General features: G+C 43.6%; 1 protein-coding gene across 2 annotated transcripts in view; it reads left to right on the top strand.

Annotated features, from left to right (window-relative positions):
• The window catches only part of LOC106582389 (NEDD8-conjugating enzyme UBE2F), an 88,022-nt gene that overhangs the window by 25,340 nt on the left and 41,710 nt on the right, over nucleotides 1-20,972 (top strand). For both annotated transcript variants that reach the window (XM_045704817.2, XM_014165456.3), the window contains 3 exons: nucleotides 4,923-4,990; nucleotides 13,612-13,682; nucleotides 14,162-14,219. In XM_045704817.2, coding sequence (XP_045560773.1) covers nucleotides 4,923-4,990; nucleotides 13,612-13,682; nucleotides 14,162-14,219 — 197 coding nt within the window. The remainder of the gene's footprint in view (nucleotides 1-4,922; nucleotides 4,991-13,611; nucleotides 13,683-14,161; nucleotides 14,220-20,972) is intronic.

Raw genomic sequence — 20,972 nt, forward strand, 5'->3', positions numbered from 1 at the left:
AGTTACGAGGCAAGGTATTATAAATTGCTATGATCTCGTTTAGACAACTAAAATCAGTCTTATCGTCACCAAAACATTCTCTTTCATCTGGATATTTTCTACACAACATAAAGTATGTAAACATCACATACACATTATGAAAACTCTTCAAGTTAATGTTTTCGTTATAACGTCTTGATACTATTTTTAATAACATAACGAAATCGACCTTAATTTTCATATTCCATCTATCATTGTTACCACCATTTTGGTTGATGAAATATAATGTCCCAAAGTCCATTTATTGCATGTTACAGTTCTGAGCTAGATTTTCCATAAGGCCCACACACTAAAGGAAAAAGGATTAATCTGCTGCCTTAAGATTTACAATGGAGGTGTCATAACCCCCCCCCCATCAATCCCTCTGTACCTCTCCCCCTCTGTGGGGGTGAGAGAGATCTCTGTAGGACCGTGATCCACTGTAACCTGATCCTCACAGGCCAGTCATGACAGCTGGAATAATTTACTCTTTTCAGAGCAGAGAACATTCTGAAGTTATTCCACTTAACAGAGAGAGACCCATCTGGCAGCTGTGGTGTGTCCTGATTGACTAGTACTCTGAGGAACATGGTGGTGTGTCCTGCTTGACTAGTACTCTGAGGAACATGGTGGTGTGTCCTGATTGACTAGTACTCTGAGGAACATGGTGGTGTGTCCTGATTGACTAGTACTCTGAGGAACATGGTGGTGTGTCCTGCTTGACTAGTACTCTGAGGAACATGGTGGTGTGTCCTGCTTGACTAGTACTCTGAGGAACATGGTGGTGTGTCCTGATTGACTAGTACTCTGAGGAACATGGTGGTGTGTCCTGATTGACTAGTACTCTGAGGAACATGGTGGTGTGTCCTGATTGACTAGTACTCTGAGGAACATGGTGGTGTGTCCTGCTTGACTAGTACTCTGAGGAACATGGTGGTGTCTCTCAGACCTAAATGGTCCTTTGGTGGGAACGACGTGATTAGTACACAGTAGTCACGGACAGAGCAGAGGAAGCACCATAGTGTTGTTATCCCCCAGCCTGACCTGTGGCTTTGCCATCCTCATTCTCGCAACATTTAGCCTGTCGTTCAATATTTACCCACTGTGTCAAATAGACTGCTGACGATGAGGGTATTGGCCTAAATCTGCAAGGGAAAGGCAGGAATCACACACACAAGCCAGGAATTGGATGGGCTTGTTCCAACCTCTGTGTGATGACTGGTACAATGTTTCGATTTTTTGTTGATTTTGAACCTTTATTTAACTAGGCAAATCAGTTAGGAACACATTCTTAATTACAATGACGGCCTACCCCGACCAAACTTGGACAACGCTGGGCCAATTGTGCGTGGCCCTATGGGACTCCCAATCATGGCCGGATGTGATACAGCCTGTGTTCGAACCAGGGACTGTAGTGACACCTCTAGCAGTGAGATGCAGTGCCTTAGACCGCTGCACCACTCGGGAGCCCAGTGTGCTGGAGTGGAGTGTGTAGATTGGTGTAGACCTGAAGAGTGGTGCTGTACCCAGTCATATCTGTACACATCTAGCAGTTGTTGTTGTGGTGTGAAATGGGTGTGTGGAATTCAGTCTCTCCAAGAATCCTGAGTTGTGTTAGGAAACCTGATCTGTGTGGAGAATGGGGAGAGAAAGTGTTATTACGCCAGATAGAGGTATTCGGGGAACGTGTGTGTGTGTGTGTGTGCTACACTAGATCAGCTTTCAGCGAGGCTTGAGACTAGAGCAAGTTCCTTCAACCTCCACAGGCTCAGTAAACAGCCTACACAGACTATTGTCCTGATAGTGGGCCAGGGAGGATTAGGGGGCTGATCGCTCGCTCAGAGCATCAGATCCCTCTGGTTCTGCTGCATCCCGCCCTGCATCTCAGTGAAATAGGTTTGAATGAGCACGGGCAACAGTATCAGGTCTATGGAATACCTGGACGTGGAAAAGTTACAACATTCAATGTTCACAAAGATGATTCAGCTGGTTAACAGTGTTGGTTTTATTTTAGATCAAGCCGGTCTCTCTCTGGAGATGCTAATATACTGCAAGGAATCAGACCACTGCATTGTTGGTGAACATTTTAGAGCATCTCATTCTCACAACATGCTTAGTGTCATTAATACATCTCAGGACATGTCTAATCTTTGACTGTATGGAGTATTAAATGGAGGCATCTGGTAGGCTTCTGCTGTTATGCAGCGTGTGTCAAGTGCCAGTTAGAGCAGCATGGCTGGCCCTTAAATTTACAGAAAATTACAGTTAGCCCAGAACAGAGCAGCACGGCTAGCCCTTAAATTTACAGCAAATTATAGTTAGCCCAGAACAGAGCAGCACGGCTAGCCCTTAAATGTCTCTTCACAGTCCCCAAGTCCAGAACAGACTCTGGGGAAAAATAAAGCCATGACAACATGGAACTCGATTCCATATCAAGTAACTCAAGCGTGCAATAAATCAGATTTAAAAAACAGGTAAAACAACACCTCACAGCGCAATGCGAACTGTGAAGAGACACACACGCATATGTGCAAACACCCACACATTGTAATGTTGTATTAATGTACATTTGTAGTAATGGAGTGAAGTGCATATGTATAATGTATTGTTAATGTACTGTTTTCTTCCTGTTTGGACCCCAGGAAGATGAGCTGCTGCCTTGTCAGCAGCTGATGGGGATCCTAATAAATACTAAATACTCATTTGCCCTAGACCACATTCACTGTTGTGATCTCTGCTGTGCCATCTGTGAACTGTACTGCCCCCTGTACCCAGCAAACATGTGCCAGGCTAGCGCAGCTCTTTCTGACTGCAGTGATCACTCTGTAGACATCAAGCAAGTAGCATGCTACTTAGCCATCTTGGAATCAGGACATGGTGCCTCTGCTTTCCACCCCTGCTTGCTCTGACTCCTCAGTATGTGTCCATGCTTTGGTGCAGAGAGTGAAGGGATCAGACCTGCTGATTTCAGTGACTGAAGTCATTTGTAAACCAGCCAACCTCAATATCTCACTGAAATTGCATGGAAATCACCAATTATGGGACAATTATAGCTTTTTAGCAAACTGCTAGGTTGAGACACCTCCAGGTTTGAAGAGGTTGCATTGGTCCATGCTTTATTACCCAGGTAGATTGCCCTCTTATTTCACAATCATGTCTTTCTACTCAGTAAAGTTGTACACATTCTGAAGGCCATATAGCCATTTTTGTTTGTGCATTTGTTAATAATACAACACAACATATAAAAAGTTATTAAAGCAAGCAGCTAATATTTCCACCTTTTTAAAGGGTTTAAATAATCATGGATTTCAACATGAAATAATGACATTACAGGGATTTTTAGAGCTTTTTAATGGAAATTGCAAAACCAAAAGTCGTGAACATTAATTTGCCAAAACATTGAAAATATTCCATTGTCTCTGTCAGGTCCACATTGGGTAGACATAAATAGGACATTACTATGCAATAATAAAACATTTCAGTTGTGTATATTTCTTTGTTTTTATTTGATAACTTTAATATTTTTCATTCCATAATGTAATCATGTCATCTCTGCTCAGCCAGTAGCAGTCAGCCTTCCAGGCCATCTAACATTATGTGCTCCCCATACTGTACTGTCTATAGTCATCCTATTTAGCTACCCTGCCTAAGTACTGTATGCTGGAAAGGTGTCTGGCAAAATCATTCTACTAGTTCTCATGCGTAAAAGTGTATCCATACAGAGATCTGTATACAATGACGAGATTCTGATGTCCTAACAATAGGAGTCGCTGTCCCCAACCTCTCCCTTCGCATCTTCCTCTTTGATTCGTCTCTGATTCGGGAAAAATGGCACAGTGGATTATGGTGATTGTAGTTAATTACCATGTTTCTGTGCTGAACTAGGTTGAATATTTGCTTAATGAAAACTACAACTCCCTTCAGCCCAGATAGTTCTTGAGTTGATTTCTCTTGTGAATGATTCGATTTTTGTCTCTAGAGAAACGGCATGTTGGACTTACAAAAAAAAAAAGAAACTAAATGGAATTCAAGTAATTGAACCGACCTTGGTCAATTCGTTGTTTAATAACAAATAAAAAAATACAAATACGTTGGTTAATCGCTCCGCACTAATCAGAGCAGAACCAGTGTTTTCTCAGAGGGGTTCCAAGGCTGATTCATAATGTATGTATCTGGTGTCAAGCTGCTGCTAATTAGACCAGTCTGTTTCCCTCTGCTCAGGTCTGTTCAGGGTTAAGAGACATCCTTCCCCAGAGGGAGGGAACAGCTCTAGTTTTATAGGCGTCTCTCAGTAACAGACCCATAAAGGCTTGGAATCACACAGGACTTTATTGGCCGTCATCCCAATTAAGACAGCCATATCCGCTGGAGACAGTTCCTAGAGAGCAGCTCATTACTGGGCCGTGGTTGTTCAACCAGTGCATTAGACTAGAAGATTTTCCACAAGTATCAGAGAGGTCACCTTCATTGACTGACAGAGAGAGCATGCTGGTGACCGGTGTGAGCCTCTCCCCCTACAGGCTACAGGGAGAGAGCGGTCCATGCCAAATGGGACCCTATTCCCTTAATAGTGCAGTATTTTTGACCAAGGCCCTATAGGGTGCCATTTGGGAAACCCCTAGGGAGAGCGGTTGTATCCCTGCTAGTTGGCTGTAGCCTGAGCTTTTTGCTTTCAATCCTCAGCAGTATGGAGAGGTGGGAAGAGGCCATAGAGAGCCAAGGGGATCCAAAGGGTCATATTTCATGTTTCCACCACTTCCTCATTGAAACCCTGTCGCTGGGAGCCTGACCCCGCCATGAATCCTTCTGCTGACTAACAACACAGCCCCCCGGGAAACCGCTGAGAATTCCACCAGCTAAACCTCACTGCTGCTCACTGTATCTCTCTCTCTATATATCTGCAGATGAAGGCTACTACCAGAGTGGAACGTTCCATTTTGAAATAGACGTCCCTGAAGCCTACAACATGGTGGTAAGTGGTCCTGTCATGTCTCATTAGTGTGTGTGGGTCAGATAGAGGTGCTACTGATAACAGGTGATGAGGGATGCAGAGGAAGACTGGTCCTTTAGTGGTATACATTTCCATGTCTAATTCTGTTAGCGTGCGGTCTGGTCAGTGTGTTGGCGTGCGGTCTGGTCAGCGTGTTGGCGTGCGGTCTGGTCAGCGTGTTGGTGTGCGGTCTGGTCAGCGTGTTGGCGTGCGGTCTGGTCAGCGTGTTGGCGTGCGGTCTGGTCAGCGTGTTATACAGTGATATATAGATTGGCTAATAAACAGTGCATTCAGAAAGTATTCAGACCCCATGAATTTTTGTTACGTTACAGCCTTATTTAAAAATGTATTAACCTCTCTAGGGTCGGCGGGACGAAATCGTCCCACCTACGTAACAGCCAGCGGAATCCTGTGGCGCGTTATTCAAATACCTTAGAAATGCTATTACTTCAATTTCTCAAACATATGACTATTTTACACCATTTTAAAGACAAGACTCTCGTTAATCTAACCACACTGTCCGATTTCAAAAAGGCTTTACAGCGAAAGCAAAACATTAGATTATGTCAGCAGAGTACCCAGCCAGAAATAATCAGACACCCATTTTTCAAGCTAGCATATAATGTCACATAAACCCAAACCACAGCTAAATGCAGCACTAACCTTTGATCTTCATCAGATGACACACCTAGGACATTATGTTATACAATACATGCATGTTTTGTTCAATCAAGTTCATATTTATATAAAAAAACAGCTTTTTACATTAGCATGTGACGTTCAGAACTAGCATACCCCCCGCAAACCTCCGGTGAATTTACTAAATTACTCACGATAAACGTTCACAAAAAGCATAACAATTATTTTAAGAATTATAGATACAGAACTCCTTTATGCAATCGCGGTGTCCGATTTTTAAAATAGCTTTTCGGTGAAAGCACATTTTGCAATATTCTAAGTAGATAGCCCGGCAACACAGGGCTAGCTATTTAGACACCCAGCAAGTTTAGCACTCACCAAAGTCAGATTTACTATAAGAAAAATGTTATTACCTTTGGTGTTCTTCGTCAGAATGCACTCCCAGGACTTCTACTTCAATAACAAATGTTGGTTTGGTCCCAAATAATCCATAGTTATATCCAAATAGCGGCGTTTTGTTCGTGCGTTCAAGACACTATCCGAAAGGGTAAATAAGGGTTACGCGTACGACGCATTTCGTGACAAAAAAATTCTAAATATTCCATTACCGTACTTCGAAGCATGTCAACCGCTGTTTAAAATGAATTTTTATGCCATTTTTCTCGTAAAAAAAGCGATAATATTCCGACCGGGAATCTCTGTTTAGTTCAGAGACGAACGAAAATAAAAACATGGGGTCGACTCGTGCACGCGCCTAAGCCCATTGTCCTCTGATAGAGCACTTGCCAAAAGCGCTAATGTGTTTCAGCCTGGGGCTGGAATTACATCATTCAGCTTTTTCCCGCCTTCTGAGAGCCTATGGGAGCCGTAGGAAGTGTCATGTTACAGCAAAGATCCTCAGTCTTCAATAAACAGAGTCAAGAAGCTCAAGGAATGGTCAGACAGGCCACTTCCTGTAAGGAATCTTCTCAGGTTTTTGCCTGCCATATGAGTTCTGTTATACTCACAGACACCATTCAAACAGTTTTAGAAACTAGGGTGTTTTCTATCCAAAGCCAATAATTATATGCATATTCTAGTTACTGGGCAGAAGTAGTAACCAGATTAAATCGGGTACGTTTTTTATCCGGCCGTGCAAATACTGCCCCCTATCCCCAACAGGTTAAATATTTTATTTTTTTTCCTCATAAATCTGCACACAATACCCCATAATGACAAAGCGAAAACAGGTTTTTTAGAAATGTTGGCAAATGTAAAAAATAAATAAACTGAAATACCTTATTTACGTAAATATTCAGACCCTTTGCTATGATACTCGAAATTGAGCTCAGGTGCATCCTGTTTCCAGTGATCATCTTTATTATATTTGTATTTCACCTTTATTTAACCAGGTAGGCTAGTTGAGAACAAGTGCGACCTGCGACCTATCATCTTTCCGATGTTTCTACAACTTGATTGGAGTCCACCTTTGGTCAATTCAATTGATTGGACATGATTTGGAAAGGCACACACCTGTCTATATATAAGGTCCCACAGATGACAGTGCATGTCAGAGCAAAAACCAAGCCATGAGGTCTAAGGAATTGTCCGTAGAGCTCCGAGACAGGATTGTGTCGAGGCACAGATCTGAGCAAGGGTACCAAAAATATTCTGCAGCACTGAAGGTCCCCAAGAACACAGTGGCCTCCATCATTCTTAAATGGAAGAAGTTTGGAACCAGCAAGACTTCCTAGAGCTGGCCGCCTGGCCAAACTGAGCAATCGAGGGAGAAGGGTCTTGGTCAGGGAGGTGACCAAGAACCCAATGGTCACTCTGATAGAGCTCCAGCGTTCTTCTGTGGAGATGGGAGAACCTTCCAGAAGGACAACCATCACTGCAGCACTCCACCAATCAGGCCTTCCTCAGTAAATGGCACATGACAGCCCGCTTGGAGTTTGCCAAAAGGCACCTAAAGACTCTCAGACCGTGAGAAACAAGATTCTCTGGTCTGGTGAAACCAAGATTGAACTCTTTAGCCTGAATGCCAAGTGTCACATCTGGAGGAAACCTGGCACCATCCCTACGGTGAAGCATGGTGGTGGCAGCATCATGCTGTGGGGATGTTTTTCAGCAGCAGGGACTGGGAGACTCGTCAGGATCAAGGCAAAGATGAACGGCGCAAAGTACAGAGAGATCCTTGATGAAAACCTGCTCCAGAGCATTCAGGACCTCAGACTGGGGTGAAGGTTCACCTTCCAACAGGACAATGACCCTAAGCACACAGCCAAGACAGCACAGGAGTGGCTTAAATATAATTCTCTCAATGTCCTTGAGTGGCCCAGCCAGAGCCCAGACTTGAACCCGATCGAACACCTCTAGAGAGACTTGAAAATAGCTGTGCAGCAACGCTCCCCATCCAACCTGACAGAGCTTGAGAGGATCTGCAGAGAAGAATAGGAGAAACTCTCCAAATACATGTGTGCCAAACTTGTAGTGTCATACCAAAGAAGACTCGAGGCTGTAGTCGCTGCCAAAGGTGCTTCAACAAAGTACTGAGTAAAGCGTCTGAATACTTGTGTAAATTAGATATTTCAGTGTTTTTATTTTTAATAAATTAGCTAAAAAAAAAAAAATGTTTGGTTTGTCATTATATGGTATTGTGTTGATTTGATGAGGAAAAATAAACAATTTTAATCAGTTTTAGAATAAGGCAACATAACAATGTGGAAAAATTCAAGGGGTCTGAATACTTTTCAAATGCACTGTATCAACCTCACACGGTAGAGGCCTTCCGATCATACAGTCCAGCTGCACTAGGGCAGCTCAGGGTCAGGATCTATGTCAGATCCTCCCTTCCATTTGAATGTCCTCGTGGCCAAAACATACAATTGCTAAAGCTCTTGTCAAAAGTAGTGCACTTTACGGAATAGGGCTCCATTTTGGACGCACACCAGTAGTTTCGTGGCGATAAGCACCCTGTGAACAGCAGCAGCATGGGTAATTTACGCTGTCCCAGTTTGCCTGCTGTCCACGTCCCTGTCAGGAGAAAGTGAGTTAAAGTCCTCTCCCTGAACAGGCTAGCGTGAAGGTTTAGGTGGAGTTAACACGGTGAGTTACAGCCCCACACAGTCTCAGCCTTTCCTTTTCTCTCCATCCCTCCATTCTCCTTTATCTGCCACCCATCCATCCTGGATGCAGTTTTATCTCACCTCACACTGGTGGTCTTACTACACACACACACGCACACCCACCCACCCACTCAAGTACACACACACACATGCACTCACATTCTTGTGTGTCATCATTTGAATTTACAACCCGCTTCATACCAAAACCTTATGCTCTGTGCTTTATCTTAATGGAGGTTAATTAGACAGGCAGTAAAGGCTGTGTTTACCACCTGCCTGTATGGATTTATCAGGCTTTTATGAGAGCTAGTAAACTGCCTGAAAGAGACCCATAAAGAACCTGACAGCTTTTTTTTTTTTTTACCCAGGCCCTACATACCCAACACATTACGTTTATTAGAACATCTAACCATTATATCGTTATACATCAAACACACCAACACAGTCGTGAAGAGGGCACGACAACGCCTCTCCCCCCTCAGGAGGCTGAAAAGATTTGGCACGGGCCCTCAGATCTCCAGCTGCACCATTGAGAGCATCTTGACTGGCTGCATCACTGGTATGGCAACTGCTTGACATCCAACCGCAAAGCGCTACAGAGGGTAGTGCATACAGCTCAGTACATCACTGGTGCCAAGCTTCCTGCCTGCCAGGACCTCTATACCAGTCGGTGTCAGAGGAAGGCCCTAAATATTGTCAAAGGCTCCATCCACCCAAGTCATAGATTGTTCTCTTTTCTACCACACGGCAAGTGATACTGATGCGCAAAGTCTGGAACCAGCAGGACCCTGAATAGCTTCTACCCCCATGTCATAAGACTGCTAAATAGTTAGTCCGGTAGCTTCTCGGTTAACTATTTACATTGACCCTTTTTGCATTATTTTGATCACATGCTGCTGCTGCTGTCTGTCACTTTATTCCTAGTTATATGTACATAACTACCTCAATTACCTCGTACTCCTGCACATACTCGGTACTGGTACCCCTTATATATAGCCACGTTATCATTACTCTGTGTGTATTTTATTATACATTTTATTGTTACATGATTTACTGTTGGTTATTGATCTATTGTCTTTCTCTCTGTGTTGTTGGGAAGGGCCAGTCAGTAAGCATTTCACTGTTAGTCCACACCTCTTGTTTACCAAGCATGTGATGAATAACATTTTATTTGATTATAGCAAACTGCACCGCAATATTGTACAGAGAGGTTAAAACAATATGAGATTATTTTACAGTTTTTCTAAATTGTGTAATGTCTTGATCCCAGCCTTGAATAGTAAAATATAATGGGGGTTTTCCTAAGCCTTCTTAGCCATTGGTAAGGTATTAAACTGAGGCATTTGATAATGGTATAAGATGATGGTATGGGTGGCAATGGAAAGAACAGTACACTCTACTGTATAAATCTATAATTTATAGATGTTCTTAGCCAGGACTGGCCTCATTAGCACTAAATACTGGGGAATGAAAGAGCATAGTTACAGACTACAAAATATAAGGTTATCTCAAATCCATTTTGGGACTAAAGAAGAGAACAGGGAAAAAAACTGAATCTGGACCAACCAGTGAGGAAGCCGACTAAACCATTCCAATGTTTCTGGAACTACCTCCCCCTAACAAGCAGCGTTTGAAATGTGTTCTACCCTCTTGTGGTTTTGAGTCAGTGACTCTTGTCTCTGAGTAAATATTCACTCCTTTTTCTCTCTCCAGTTTACCTTAGTTAGTGAATATTTTTAACTGGCTTGACAGCCTAGCATAAACAATATTAAGAGAGAGCAGAAGTTTCATGCAGAGTACTCTAGTCTTGAGTTGGGATTCAGCAAGTTTTTCATTCCATGCCAGTAGGTACTGCTAGGCCTAAATATCTTTTGAAATGTCTCTTTTATGGAATACTTCAGATAGTGCACGTTTCTAAAAAGGGCTTCATTTGGGAAATTTAAGGGAGGAGAGAGTGGTGTTTTTGGAAAAGTCCAATGTGAACCATTTAAGGAAATTCTAACTATCTTTTGATGTTCTTTTCATCAGTCCATTGTTTTGCATGTCAGCAATCAAGTTTTCAAGATATCCTCTCTGGGCTAGGTGGGACGTTTGCGTCCCACCCTAGTCAACAGCCAGTGGAATCCCGTGGCGCGATATTCAAATACCTTAGAAATGCTATTACTTCAATTTCTCAAACATATGACTATTTTACACCATTTTAAAGACAAGACTCTCGTTAATCTAACCACACTGTCCCATTTCAAAAAGGCTTTACAACGAAAGCAAAACATTAGATTATGTCAGCAGGGGACCCAGCCAGAAATAATCACACACCCATTTTTCAAGCTAGCATATAATGTCACAAAAAACAAAACCACAGCTAAATGCAGCACTAACCTTTGATGTTCTTCACCAGATGACACTCCTAGGACATTATGTTATACAATACATGCATGTTTTGTTCAATAAAGTTCATATTTATATCAAAAACCAGCTTTTTACATTAGCATGTGACTAGCATGTGACTAGCATTCCCACCGAACACTTCCGGTGAATTTACTAAATTACTCACGATAAACGTTCACAAAAAACATAACAATTATTTTAAGAATTATAGATACAGAACTCCTTTATGCAATCACGGTGTCCGATTTTAAAATAGCTTTTCGGTGAAAGCACATTTTGCAATATTCTGAGTAGATAGCCCGGCCATCACAGGCTAGCTATTTTGACACCCACCAAGTTTGGTACTCACCAAACTCAGATTTACTATTAGAAAAATTGGATTACCTTTGCTGTTCTTCGTCAGAATGCACTCCCAGGACTTCTACTTAAACAACAAATGTTGGTTTGGTTCCAAATAATCCATAGTTATATCCAAATAGCGGCGTTTTGTTCGTGCGTTAAAGACACTATCCGAAGGGTGACGCGCCGGCGCATATCGTGACAAAATTTCAAAATATTCCATTACCGTACTTCGAAGCATGTCAAACGCTGTTTAAAATAAATTTTTATGCCATTTTTATCGTAAAATAGCAATAATATTCCGGCCGGGAGAAGTTGTTTTCGTTCAAAGACTCAAAGAAGAAAATGGACTCTTCACGTGCACGCGCGCACCCGTCTCATTGTTCTCAGATCGACCACTTACCAAATGCGCTACTGTTTTTCAGCCAGTAACTGCAGAGTCATCATTCAACGTTCTGGCGCCTTCTGAGAGCCTATGGGAGCCTTAGAAAGTGTCACGTTACAGCAGAGATCCTTTGTTTTGGATAGAGATGACAAAGAAGGCCAAGAAATGGTCAGAGAGGGCGCTTCTTGTTTGGAATCTTCTCAGGTTTTGGCCTGCCATATGAGTTCTGTTATACTCACAGACACCATTCAAACAGTTTTAGAAACTTTAGGATGTTTTCTATCCAAATCAAACAATTATATGCATATTCTAGTTACTGGGCAGGAGTAGTAACCAGATTAAATCGGGTACGTTTTTTATCCGGCCGTGCAAATACTGCCCCCTATCCCCAACAGGATATATAACTTTCAAAATACAGAAATACAGCCGTATTATGCATTTTGCATCATATGATGCTGCGTTTTGCAGTATACCGGCTGTATTTCTGTATTTTAAAAGTAAATAATTACATTATGCACAAAAACGTTATTGCGCTAAGCGTTTAGCATATGTATTACATTATTGGCAATTTATTACATTATAAACGCAGAAGTTAACATTATTAGCAGCTATTACATTGTCAGTTATTACATTATCAGTTGGTTCAAGGTCTCTTTGATCAACTATGGTAGACTGACACGTCTAATTCTCTCTCTGTACTATTTATTAGAAAGCTTTGTTTCTCTGCCACCGTGCCGTTCTCATCTCACAGTTCTCAGGAACACTAATCAGGTCTAAGGCTGACATATGATTTATAAATAAACAAAGTTAAAGAATCAGACGACTACTTTTTTGGGTGTGTTTTTCTTGTTTGTTTTTTGTTTGTCTGGGGGAGAAAATGTACAGGGGTTCTTTTTGAAGAGTTTCAGTACTACTCTCCTCAGCTATGCTGTGTTTTGTTTGTGGATGGTAGTTTGCCTCAGGGGAACCTACACTCACTGTCCAGTTTATTAGGTACACCCATCTAGTACTGGTCGGACCCCCCTTTGCCTCCAGAACAGCCCGAGTTCTTCGGGGCGCTCTACAAGGTGTCAGTAACGTTGCCATGCTGACGCGATGGCATCGTGCAGTTTCTGCAGATTGGACCAAAGATTCTCTATTGGGTGACAAGGATCAACAAGTTGTGCGTTCTGAGATGCCGTTCACACCACTGTTGAACTGTGCCGTTATTTCTGTTTTTGGCCCGACTGTTAGCTTGCATGATTACTGCCATTCTTCTTCAACCTCTCTCATCAACGAGCTGTTTTTGCCCTGAGGACTGCCACTGACTGCATGTTTTTTGTTTGTCGCTCCATTCTTGGTTAACCCTAGTCACTGTCGTGCGTGCGAAGCCCAGGAGGTCAGCCGTTTCTGAGATACTGGAACCGGCATGCTTGGCACCGACAATCATACCACACTTCAAGTCGCTTAGGTCACTCGTTTTGCCCAGGCTAACGTTCAATCCAACAGTAACTGAATGCCCCGATGCCTGTCTGCCTGCTTTATATAGCAAGCCACGACCACGTAACTCACTGTTTGTAGGAGCGATCCATTTTCGTGAGCGGGGTGGTGTACCTAATAAACTGTCTGGTTAGTGTATGTGTTCCATTCTAGTCAAACCTTGCAATACAATTGGTCCTCACCTCTTCCCCAGGCTCAAGAGAGAGCTGACGGGTGGACGAGATGAATCCTATGCTAACGGGTGGTTGTCCCATGTTTCTCTCCAGCCTCCCAAAGTTAAATGCCAGACCAGAATATGGCACCCCAACATTGCCGAGACGGGGGAGATCTGTTTGAGGTAATTCACTTCTCACATCGCCACACACTCATTGACACTTCATTTAATTCGCTTCAGCTCAAATAATCTCTGCCATTTGTTTTCAATACATTTTGCAACGTTTGTTATGTGGCTACGTCAAATTTCTTGGCATACTTTCCGTTTCTTTGAAATATGTACAAACGGAGTACGCATCCCAGAATTTCCCTCTGTGCTCCATTTCACATACTTTGATTTGGACTCACGCTCTGACCCTCCCGTGCTGTGCTTGGACCACGGTAGTATGCATATTGAGAAACACCCCTAGATGCTTGGCTGGCTCACTTTCTTTTGGGATTTCCAATCATTTAATGAGCAACCAATCACAAGTGAGGGTGTCATGGAAGAAAATGTCTGGCAGTAGTACTAGACTATTTAAATGTAGATTATTTTTTTTCTCCCACAGTGATATCCAATATGATGATGGAGATTTTGATTTCTACTTGTTTCTGTTTCCCCAGTTTGTTGCGGGAGCACTCTATCGACGGCACGGGCTGGGCCCCTACCAGAACGTTAAAGGTAAGTCTCTAATCTCTCTGGCATCACTGCCCGTCTGAATGAACCTCTCTAGTCCCAAAACCACTTTTATACTAATAATGTACCTTTTGAAGCACCATTCACCCTCTTCCCCCCTGCTCTGAGAGGGAGATAGATACTGCTGCAGGGGAGGAAACATGGGAGATACTGCTGCAGGGGAGGAAACATGGGAGATACTGCTGCAGGGGAGGAAACATGGGAGATACTGCTGCAGGGGAGGGAAACATGGGAGATACTGCTGCAGGGGAGGAAACATGGGAGATACTGCTGCAGGGGAGGAAACATGGGAGATACTGCTGCAGGGGAGGAAACATGGGAGATACTGCTGCAGGGGAGGAAACATGGGAGATACTGCTGCAGGGGAGGGAAACATGGGAGATACTGCTGCAGGGGAGGAAACATGGGAGATACTGCTGCAGGGGAGGAAACATGGGAGATACTGCTGCAGGGGAGGGAAACATGGGAGATACTGCTGCAGGGGAGGGAAACATGGTAGATAGATACTGCTGCAGGGGAGGGAAACCTGGTAGATAGATACTGCTGCAGGGGAGGGAAACCTGGTAGATAGATACTGCTGCAGGGGAGGGAAACCTGGTAGATAGATACTGTTGCAGGGGAGGGAAACGTGGTAGATAGATACTGCTGCAGGGGGGGAAACATGGTAGATAGATACTGTTGCAGGGGAGGGAAACCTGGTAGATAGATACTGTTGCAGGGGAGGGAAACGTGGTAGCCCTAGTCTAAAAAGTGCTACGTGCGTCATAAATGTGGAAATTGTCATTCAGTGTAGAAGTAGCGATTGCGAAGCACTCACATGGTTTTCTTAATACCTTGCCTGCTTCTCAATGTTCGTTCTAAAATCTAAACGAGCACTTACGTGTGTTCTTTAAACTAGCATGAACCATGACTGTCTTCCACCAGCCTTTCTCATCTCTACAACTGAAAGAACCCCCTCTACAACTCAAAGAACCCCTAAAAAGGAGGGCACTTTAAATTGTGTGAGAGCTTAATGCCATCAGCCTTACATTGCGTTTGGTAGATGTCCGGACTGAGAACGTAGGATAAATCTCACTGCGTTAAGGAGACTGAACTATAGGTAGACCTGGGGTACTTTGCTAAACCTTTCTCTGCTTTCTCTGTGTTATTGAACCAAAGAAACTGATTTATCAGAACGAGGCCCTATACTACTCTCATCGGTGGTGGTCTGCTGCTAACAGGTATGGTCATGTATTGATCCTCTGGGAATTGGCTCACTATGAAGCAGGGCTCCGTGCCTGAAAACCCCAACATTTTACTTTTTGATAAATGGCACACGCTTGACCCCAGAGACATGGGGTTGAACATGTACTATGCATTGGACTTGCTTTAGAATTCCAGATATATTTAAGATCCCTTGTAAAAGGGTAATTTGGTGTTTCAAACTCCAAATTTAGGCCTAAATCTATTCGATGTGTCCGTATGACTTATGACCAATACACACCACTAAGGTTTTTGGTGTTCAACCTCAGACTGTATCTTAATGGTAAAACTCATCCCTGAGGCATAGCCAGCAGATCCAAACCACTTGCTTACAGCTACACTAGGGTCAGACAGACTTTCTGTGTAGATTAAGACGCTAGCGTGAGATATGGCTCGGAATATGTACCTCAATCCAGAGATGAGAAATGCGTTGTACTCCGAATTGTCCCATTTATCCCAACTGTTACACAGAGAAGAAAACGGTCCTTTTCCTCCTCATGCTAAGTAGCATCAGCCATAGTGCAATTGTAAGCAAGCTGGTCGGATCTGCTGGCTCTCCTGAGGCCTTGATTGTGTTGATTGTGTCTCACTGCTGTGTTACCCTTCTCAGAAGACACAACCCGACCAACAACCCCCTACCATTGCTCCTTCTCTAACGAACTACCTTCCATCTATCTTCCTGTCACACCTACGTCATAGTTTATTGGTCGCGCACACAGATTTGCTGGTGTGTTGCAACAGGTGCGGTGAAATGCTACTAACTAAATGTAACTAACTCCAACAGTGGATTATGTGTCTTGCAAATCAAATACAAATACACAAATATATATTTTTTTACATTTAACCTTTATTTAACTAGGCAAGTCAGTTAAGATCAAATTCTTATTTATAATGACGGCCTACCCCGGCCAAACCCGGATGACGCTGGGCCAATTGTGCACCGCCCTATGGGACTCCCAATCACAGCCGGATGTGATACAGCCTGGATTCGAACCAGGGACTGTAGTGACACTTCTTGCACTGCGATGCAGTGCCTAAGACCGCTGCGCCACTCGGGAGCCCAAATCAAAAGAAGAAATCAAGAAATGACAGAACAGGTCCAGTTAACCATCCAGAAGATGGGGTGTATATCTACTCCATCTCCTCTAAACTCCTCTGTCACGCTGAGATCCCATTCAAATGGATTCCGTTTGTAGTGCCACAGTCGCTGCATATTTAAAGGCCCTCAGCTCAAAACTTTGTTGATTAAATAGACGGTGCGGGAGATAAAAGATGTGACACTGAAATAAGCTGTTGTTATTGTTATGCTGCAGCTCATCTCCAAGTTGCTATACAATGCGCGCACACACACACACACACACACACCACGTCCATCACAAGCTGCTATGTTAATCACATCACAGAGGGGTTGCTGTGACCTCATACCAGCTCCTCTCTCTAGAAGCTTCCTTCCTTCCACAGTTAGTTAGAACGTTTAGCCCCCTGTACTGACCCCAATAAGGAGCTTGTTGGTTAGGACGTCTAGCCCCCTGTACTGACCCCAATAAGGAGCTTGTTGGTTAGAACGTACTAGACCCTGTACTGACCCCAATAAGGAGCTTGTTAGTTAGGACGTACTAGACCCTGTACTGACCCCAATAAGGAGCTTGTTGGTTAGAACGTTTAGCCCCCTGTACTGACCCCAATAAGGAGCGTGTTAGTTAGAACGTTTAGCCCCCAGTCCTGACCCCAATAAGGAGCTTGTTGGTTAGGACGTCTAGCCCCCTGTACTGACCCCAATAAGGAGCTTGTTAGTTAGGACGTCTAGCCCCCTGTACTGACCCCAATAAGGAGCTTGTTAGTTAGAACGTACTAGACCCTGTACTGACCCCAATAAGGAGCTTGTTAGTTAGAACGTACTAGACCCTGTACTGACCCCAATAAGGAGCGTGTTAGTTAGAACGTCTAGACCCCTGTCCTGACCCCAATAAGGAGCTTGTTAGTTAGGACGTACTAGACCCTGTACTGACCCCAATAAGGAGCTTGTTAGTTAGGACGTACTAGACCCTGTCCTGACCCCAATAAGGAGCTTGTTAGTTAGAACGTCTAGCCCCCTGTCCTGACCCTAATAAGGAGCTTGTTAGTTAGGACGTACTAGACCCTGTACTGACCCCAATAAGGAGCTTGTTAGTTAGGACGTCTAGCCCCCTGTCCTGACCCCAATAAGGAGCTTGTTAGTTAGAATGTACTAGACCCTGTACTGCCCCCAATAAGGAGCTTGTTATTTAGAATGTACTAGACCCTGTACTGACCCCAATAAGGAGCTTGTTAGTTAGAACGTCTAGACCCTGTACTGCCCCCAATAAGGAGCTTGTTAGTTAGAACGTACTAGACCCTGTACTGACCCCAATAAGGAGCTTGTTAGTTAGGACGTCTAGCCCCCTGTACTGACCCCAATAAGGAGCTTGTTGGGTAGAACGTACTAGACCCTGTACTGACCCCAATAAGGAGCTTGTTAGTTAGAACGTCTAGCCCCCTGTACTGACCCCAATAAGGAGCTTGTTAGTTAGGACGTACTAGACCCTGTACTGACCCCAATAAGGAGCTTGTTGGTTAGAACGTACTAGACCCTTGTACTGACCCCAATAAGGAGCTTGTTAGTTAGGACATACTAGACCCTGTACTGACCCCAATAAGGAGCTTGTTAGTTAGGACGTCTAGACCCTGTACTGACCCCAATAAGGAGCTTGTTAGTTAGGACGTCTAGCCCCCTGTACTGACCCCAATAAGGAGCTTGTTGGTTAGAACGTCTAGCCCCCTGTCCTGACCCCAATAAGGAGCTTGTTGGTTAGAATGTCTAGCCCCCTGTACTGACCCCAATAAGGAGCTTGTTGGTTAGGACGTCTAGCCCCCTGTACTGACCCCAATAAGGAGCTTGTTAGTTAGGACGTCTAGCCCCCATACTGACCCCAATAAGGAGCTTGTTAGTTAGGACGTACTAGACCCTGTACTGACCCCAATAAGGAGCTTGTTAGTTAGGACGTACTAGACCCTGTACTGACCCCAATAAGGAGCTTGTTAGTTAGGGTTCTAGCCCCCCTGTACTGACCCCAATAAGGAGCTTGTTAGTTAGAACGTACTAGACCCTGTACTGACCCCAATAAGGAGCTTGTTAGTTAGAACGTCTAGACCCTGTACTGACCCCAATAAGGAGCTTGTTAGTTAGAACGTCTAGACCCTGTACTGACCCCAATAAGGAGCTTGTTAGTTAGGACGTACTAGACCCTGTACTGACCCATAACTACATCATGCTCCCTGACTCGCTCTTGTCTTCTCTTCCTGTGAGAGGGCTTCCTTGTGTAATTAACAGTTCTGATATCCCCGTGACGCCCTCAGCTAACCGACATCTTACTTAGCAAACGATGACTAGATAAATCGATTAACCAATATAATCGTCCAATATTATCGGCCTACCGATGTAAGCCTTCCAGAGTGGGTGTGGTGGTTTGACGGTGAGTAGCTAGCCACATCGTATTTCAATAGGTAAATAATCAAAAGTACACTTCACCAAGCAAGCAGCCCTGTCCTCATCACATTCTAATTTTGCTGCATTCATATTTTCAGTCATCAGCGCATGCCATTTGCAGTTGAAATAATATATAGCCAGTACATTTTGTATTGGATAACACTGTAATTGACATTATGGTTTCAGTAAGAAAACATTGTCAGAATGAGCATCTTGCGTGTGGTTGTTACATTACGGTCACAACCACCTGAGGTATAATTAGAATGGTCATAACAAGCTCTCATTGCGATGTTGCCATAAAGTGTTTCTTTACATGACCTTTGACTGTTGTAAAGCACTGTTGTGAATCTACTAATACAAAATGCTGACATCTAGTAGTGACATTACAGGGCTCCACAGTGCCACCATTTTACTTGCATATGTGCCTAAATATTTTGCTGTGCAAATTGTATTTCAGAGCACCAGTACTCCTAGAAAAATGAAGGATTCTAGCTTTATTACCTCAAATATTTTTCATTGTGCTCCCAAATGTCTTTGTGTGCTCCTACATTTTTCAACTTAGGCGCACACGCGATCCAAGAAAAGGTATGTTTTTCAGTCCACCTCTGAAAAACAATATATTGGTAATTGGTCACTTTTTCCTCCTTAAAATCGTTAACGGACCCAAAAATCCCATATCGGTTGGGCTCTAACAATGACACCCACAGCCAGTCAGGGTTACTATACAAGCGTGGAGTGAGACTGTTTCAAAAGCAATTGATATAAAGGTATCCTCGTTAACCTGGCTCAGTTAGTCTTCAGACTGTGATAACATCCAGATATTTCTGCAGTCTCAAAGCTGTGGGAAAGTGTTTCACCCATATTGGTGTAAAATAGTAGTTGGACTATGGACAGCAGTTGGATAGCTGGCAGTATACTCCTATAGCCTAGCTAAGGTGTGTAAGAAGGAGAGCGTCTGACTTTAGGCAGTGAAGTAAAAATGGTCAATGCAGATAGTCCAGGTAGCTATTTGGCAGTCTAATGGCTTGGGGGTAGAAGCTGTTCAGGGTCCTGTCGGTTCCAGACTTGATGCATAGGTACCGCTTTCCGTGAATAGCAGAGAGAACAGTCTATGACTTGGGTGGCTGGAGTCTTTATCAATTTGTAGGGGCTTCCTCTGACACCGCCTGGTATAGAGGTCCTGGGTGGCAGGGAGCTCGTACGCACTGCCCTCTGTAGTGCCTTGCTAGTCGGATACCAAGCAGTTGCCATACCAAGCAGTGATGCAACCAGTCAAGATGCTCTCACTGGTGCAGTTGTTGAATTTGTTGAGCAGTACAGTAGCAATTTAAGAGAATAAGGTGGACAGGAGGCACTGCCTGAGCAAGGGATTTTTTTTGGGGGGGAGAAGCTGCTAACTTCCTCCTATTCTATACGTTTTGCAATGGGGCTAAACAGAAATGTGCAGTTTTATAGCTAATCTATTAATATTCTACACATTTAGAATTGTGCATTTCTAAAGCTAATTTCCAGCAATTCTATACACACTGCCATGGGGCAGAGAGAAATATTTTCAATTTTCAATCTAATCGTGCTATTCTTCACATTTTGCAGTGAGGCTGAGAGAATTTGACATTTTTACAGCTTATTTCCTGTAATTCAATATTATTTTGCCAAGGGTTATGACCTGTTCATGTAGGGAGGGAGGGGGGGTTGACCTCCCATTGCAAGGAGGAGTAATAGGCTCCTGTACTGCTGCTGTCAGGCAGAGAAAGGAAGTGATTTAAGTCAGTCAGTACCTAAGGTGATGGCTGGCTGTCTGGCCTGTTCAGGCTCATTCTACTGGACAGCTGTGATTTTGCGTGTAAATTAGCCAGCCTCGTAATTGAGGCAATCCGCTGCTGCACAAGGTCTGCTTTCCAAATGACGGCCTATTCCTTTAGAGCACTACTGTTTGCCAGGGCTCATAGGCCTCAAAAAGTACTGCAATATATAGGGAATAGGGTGCCATT

Source organism: Salmo salar, chromosome 21 (assembly GCF_965601325.2).
Source record: "Salmo salar chromosome 21, fSalSal1, whole genome shotgun sequence".
NCBI lineage: Eukaryota > Metazoa > Chordata > Actinopteri > Salmoniformes > Salmonidae > Salmo > Salmo salar.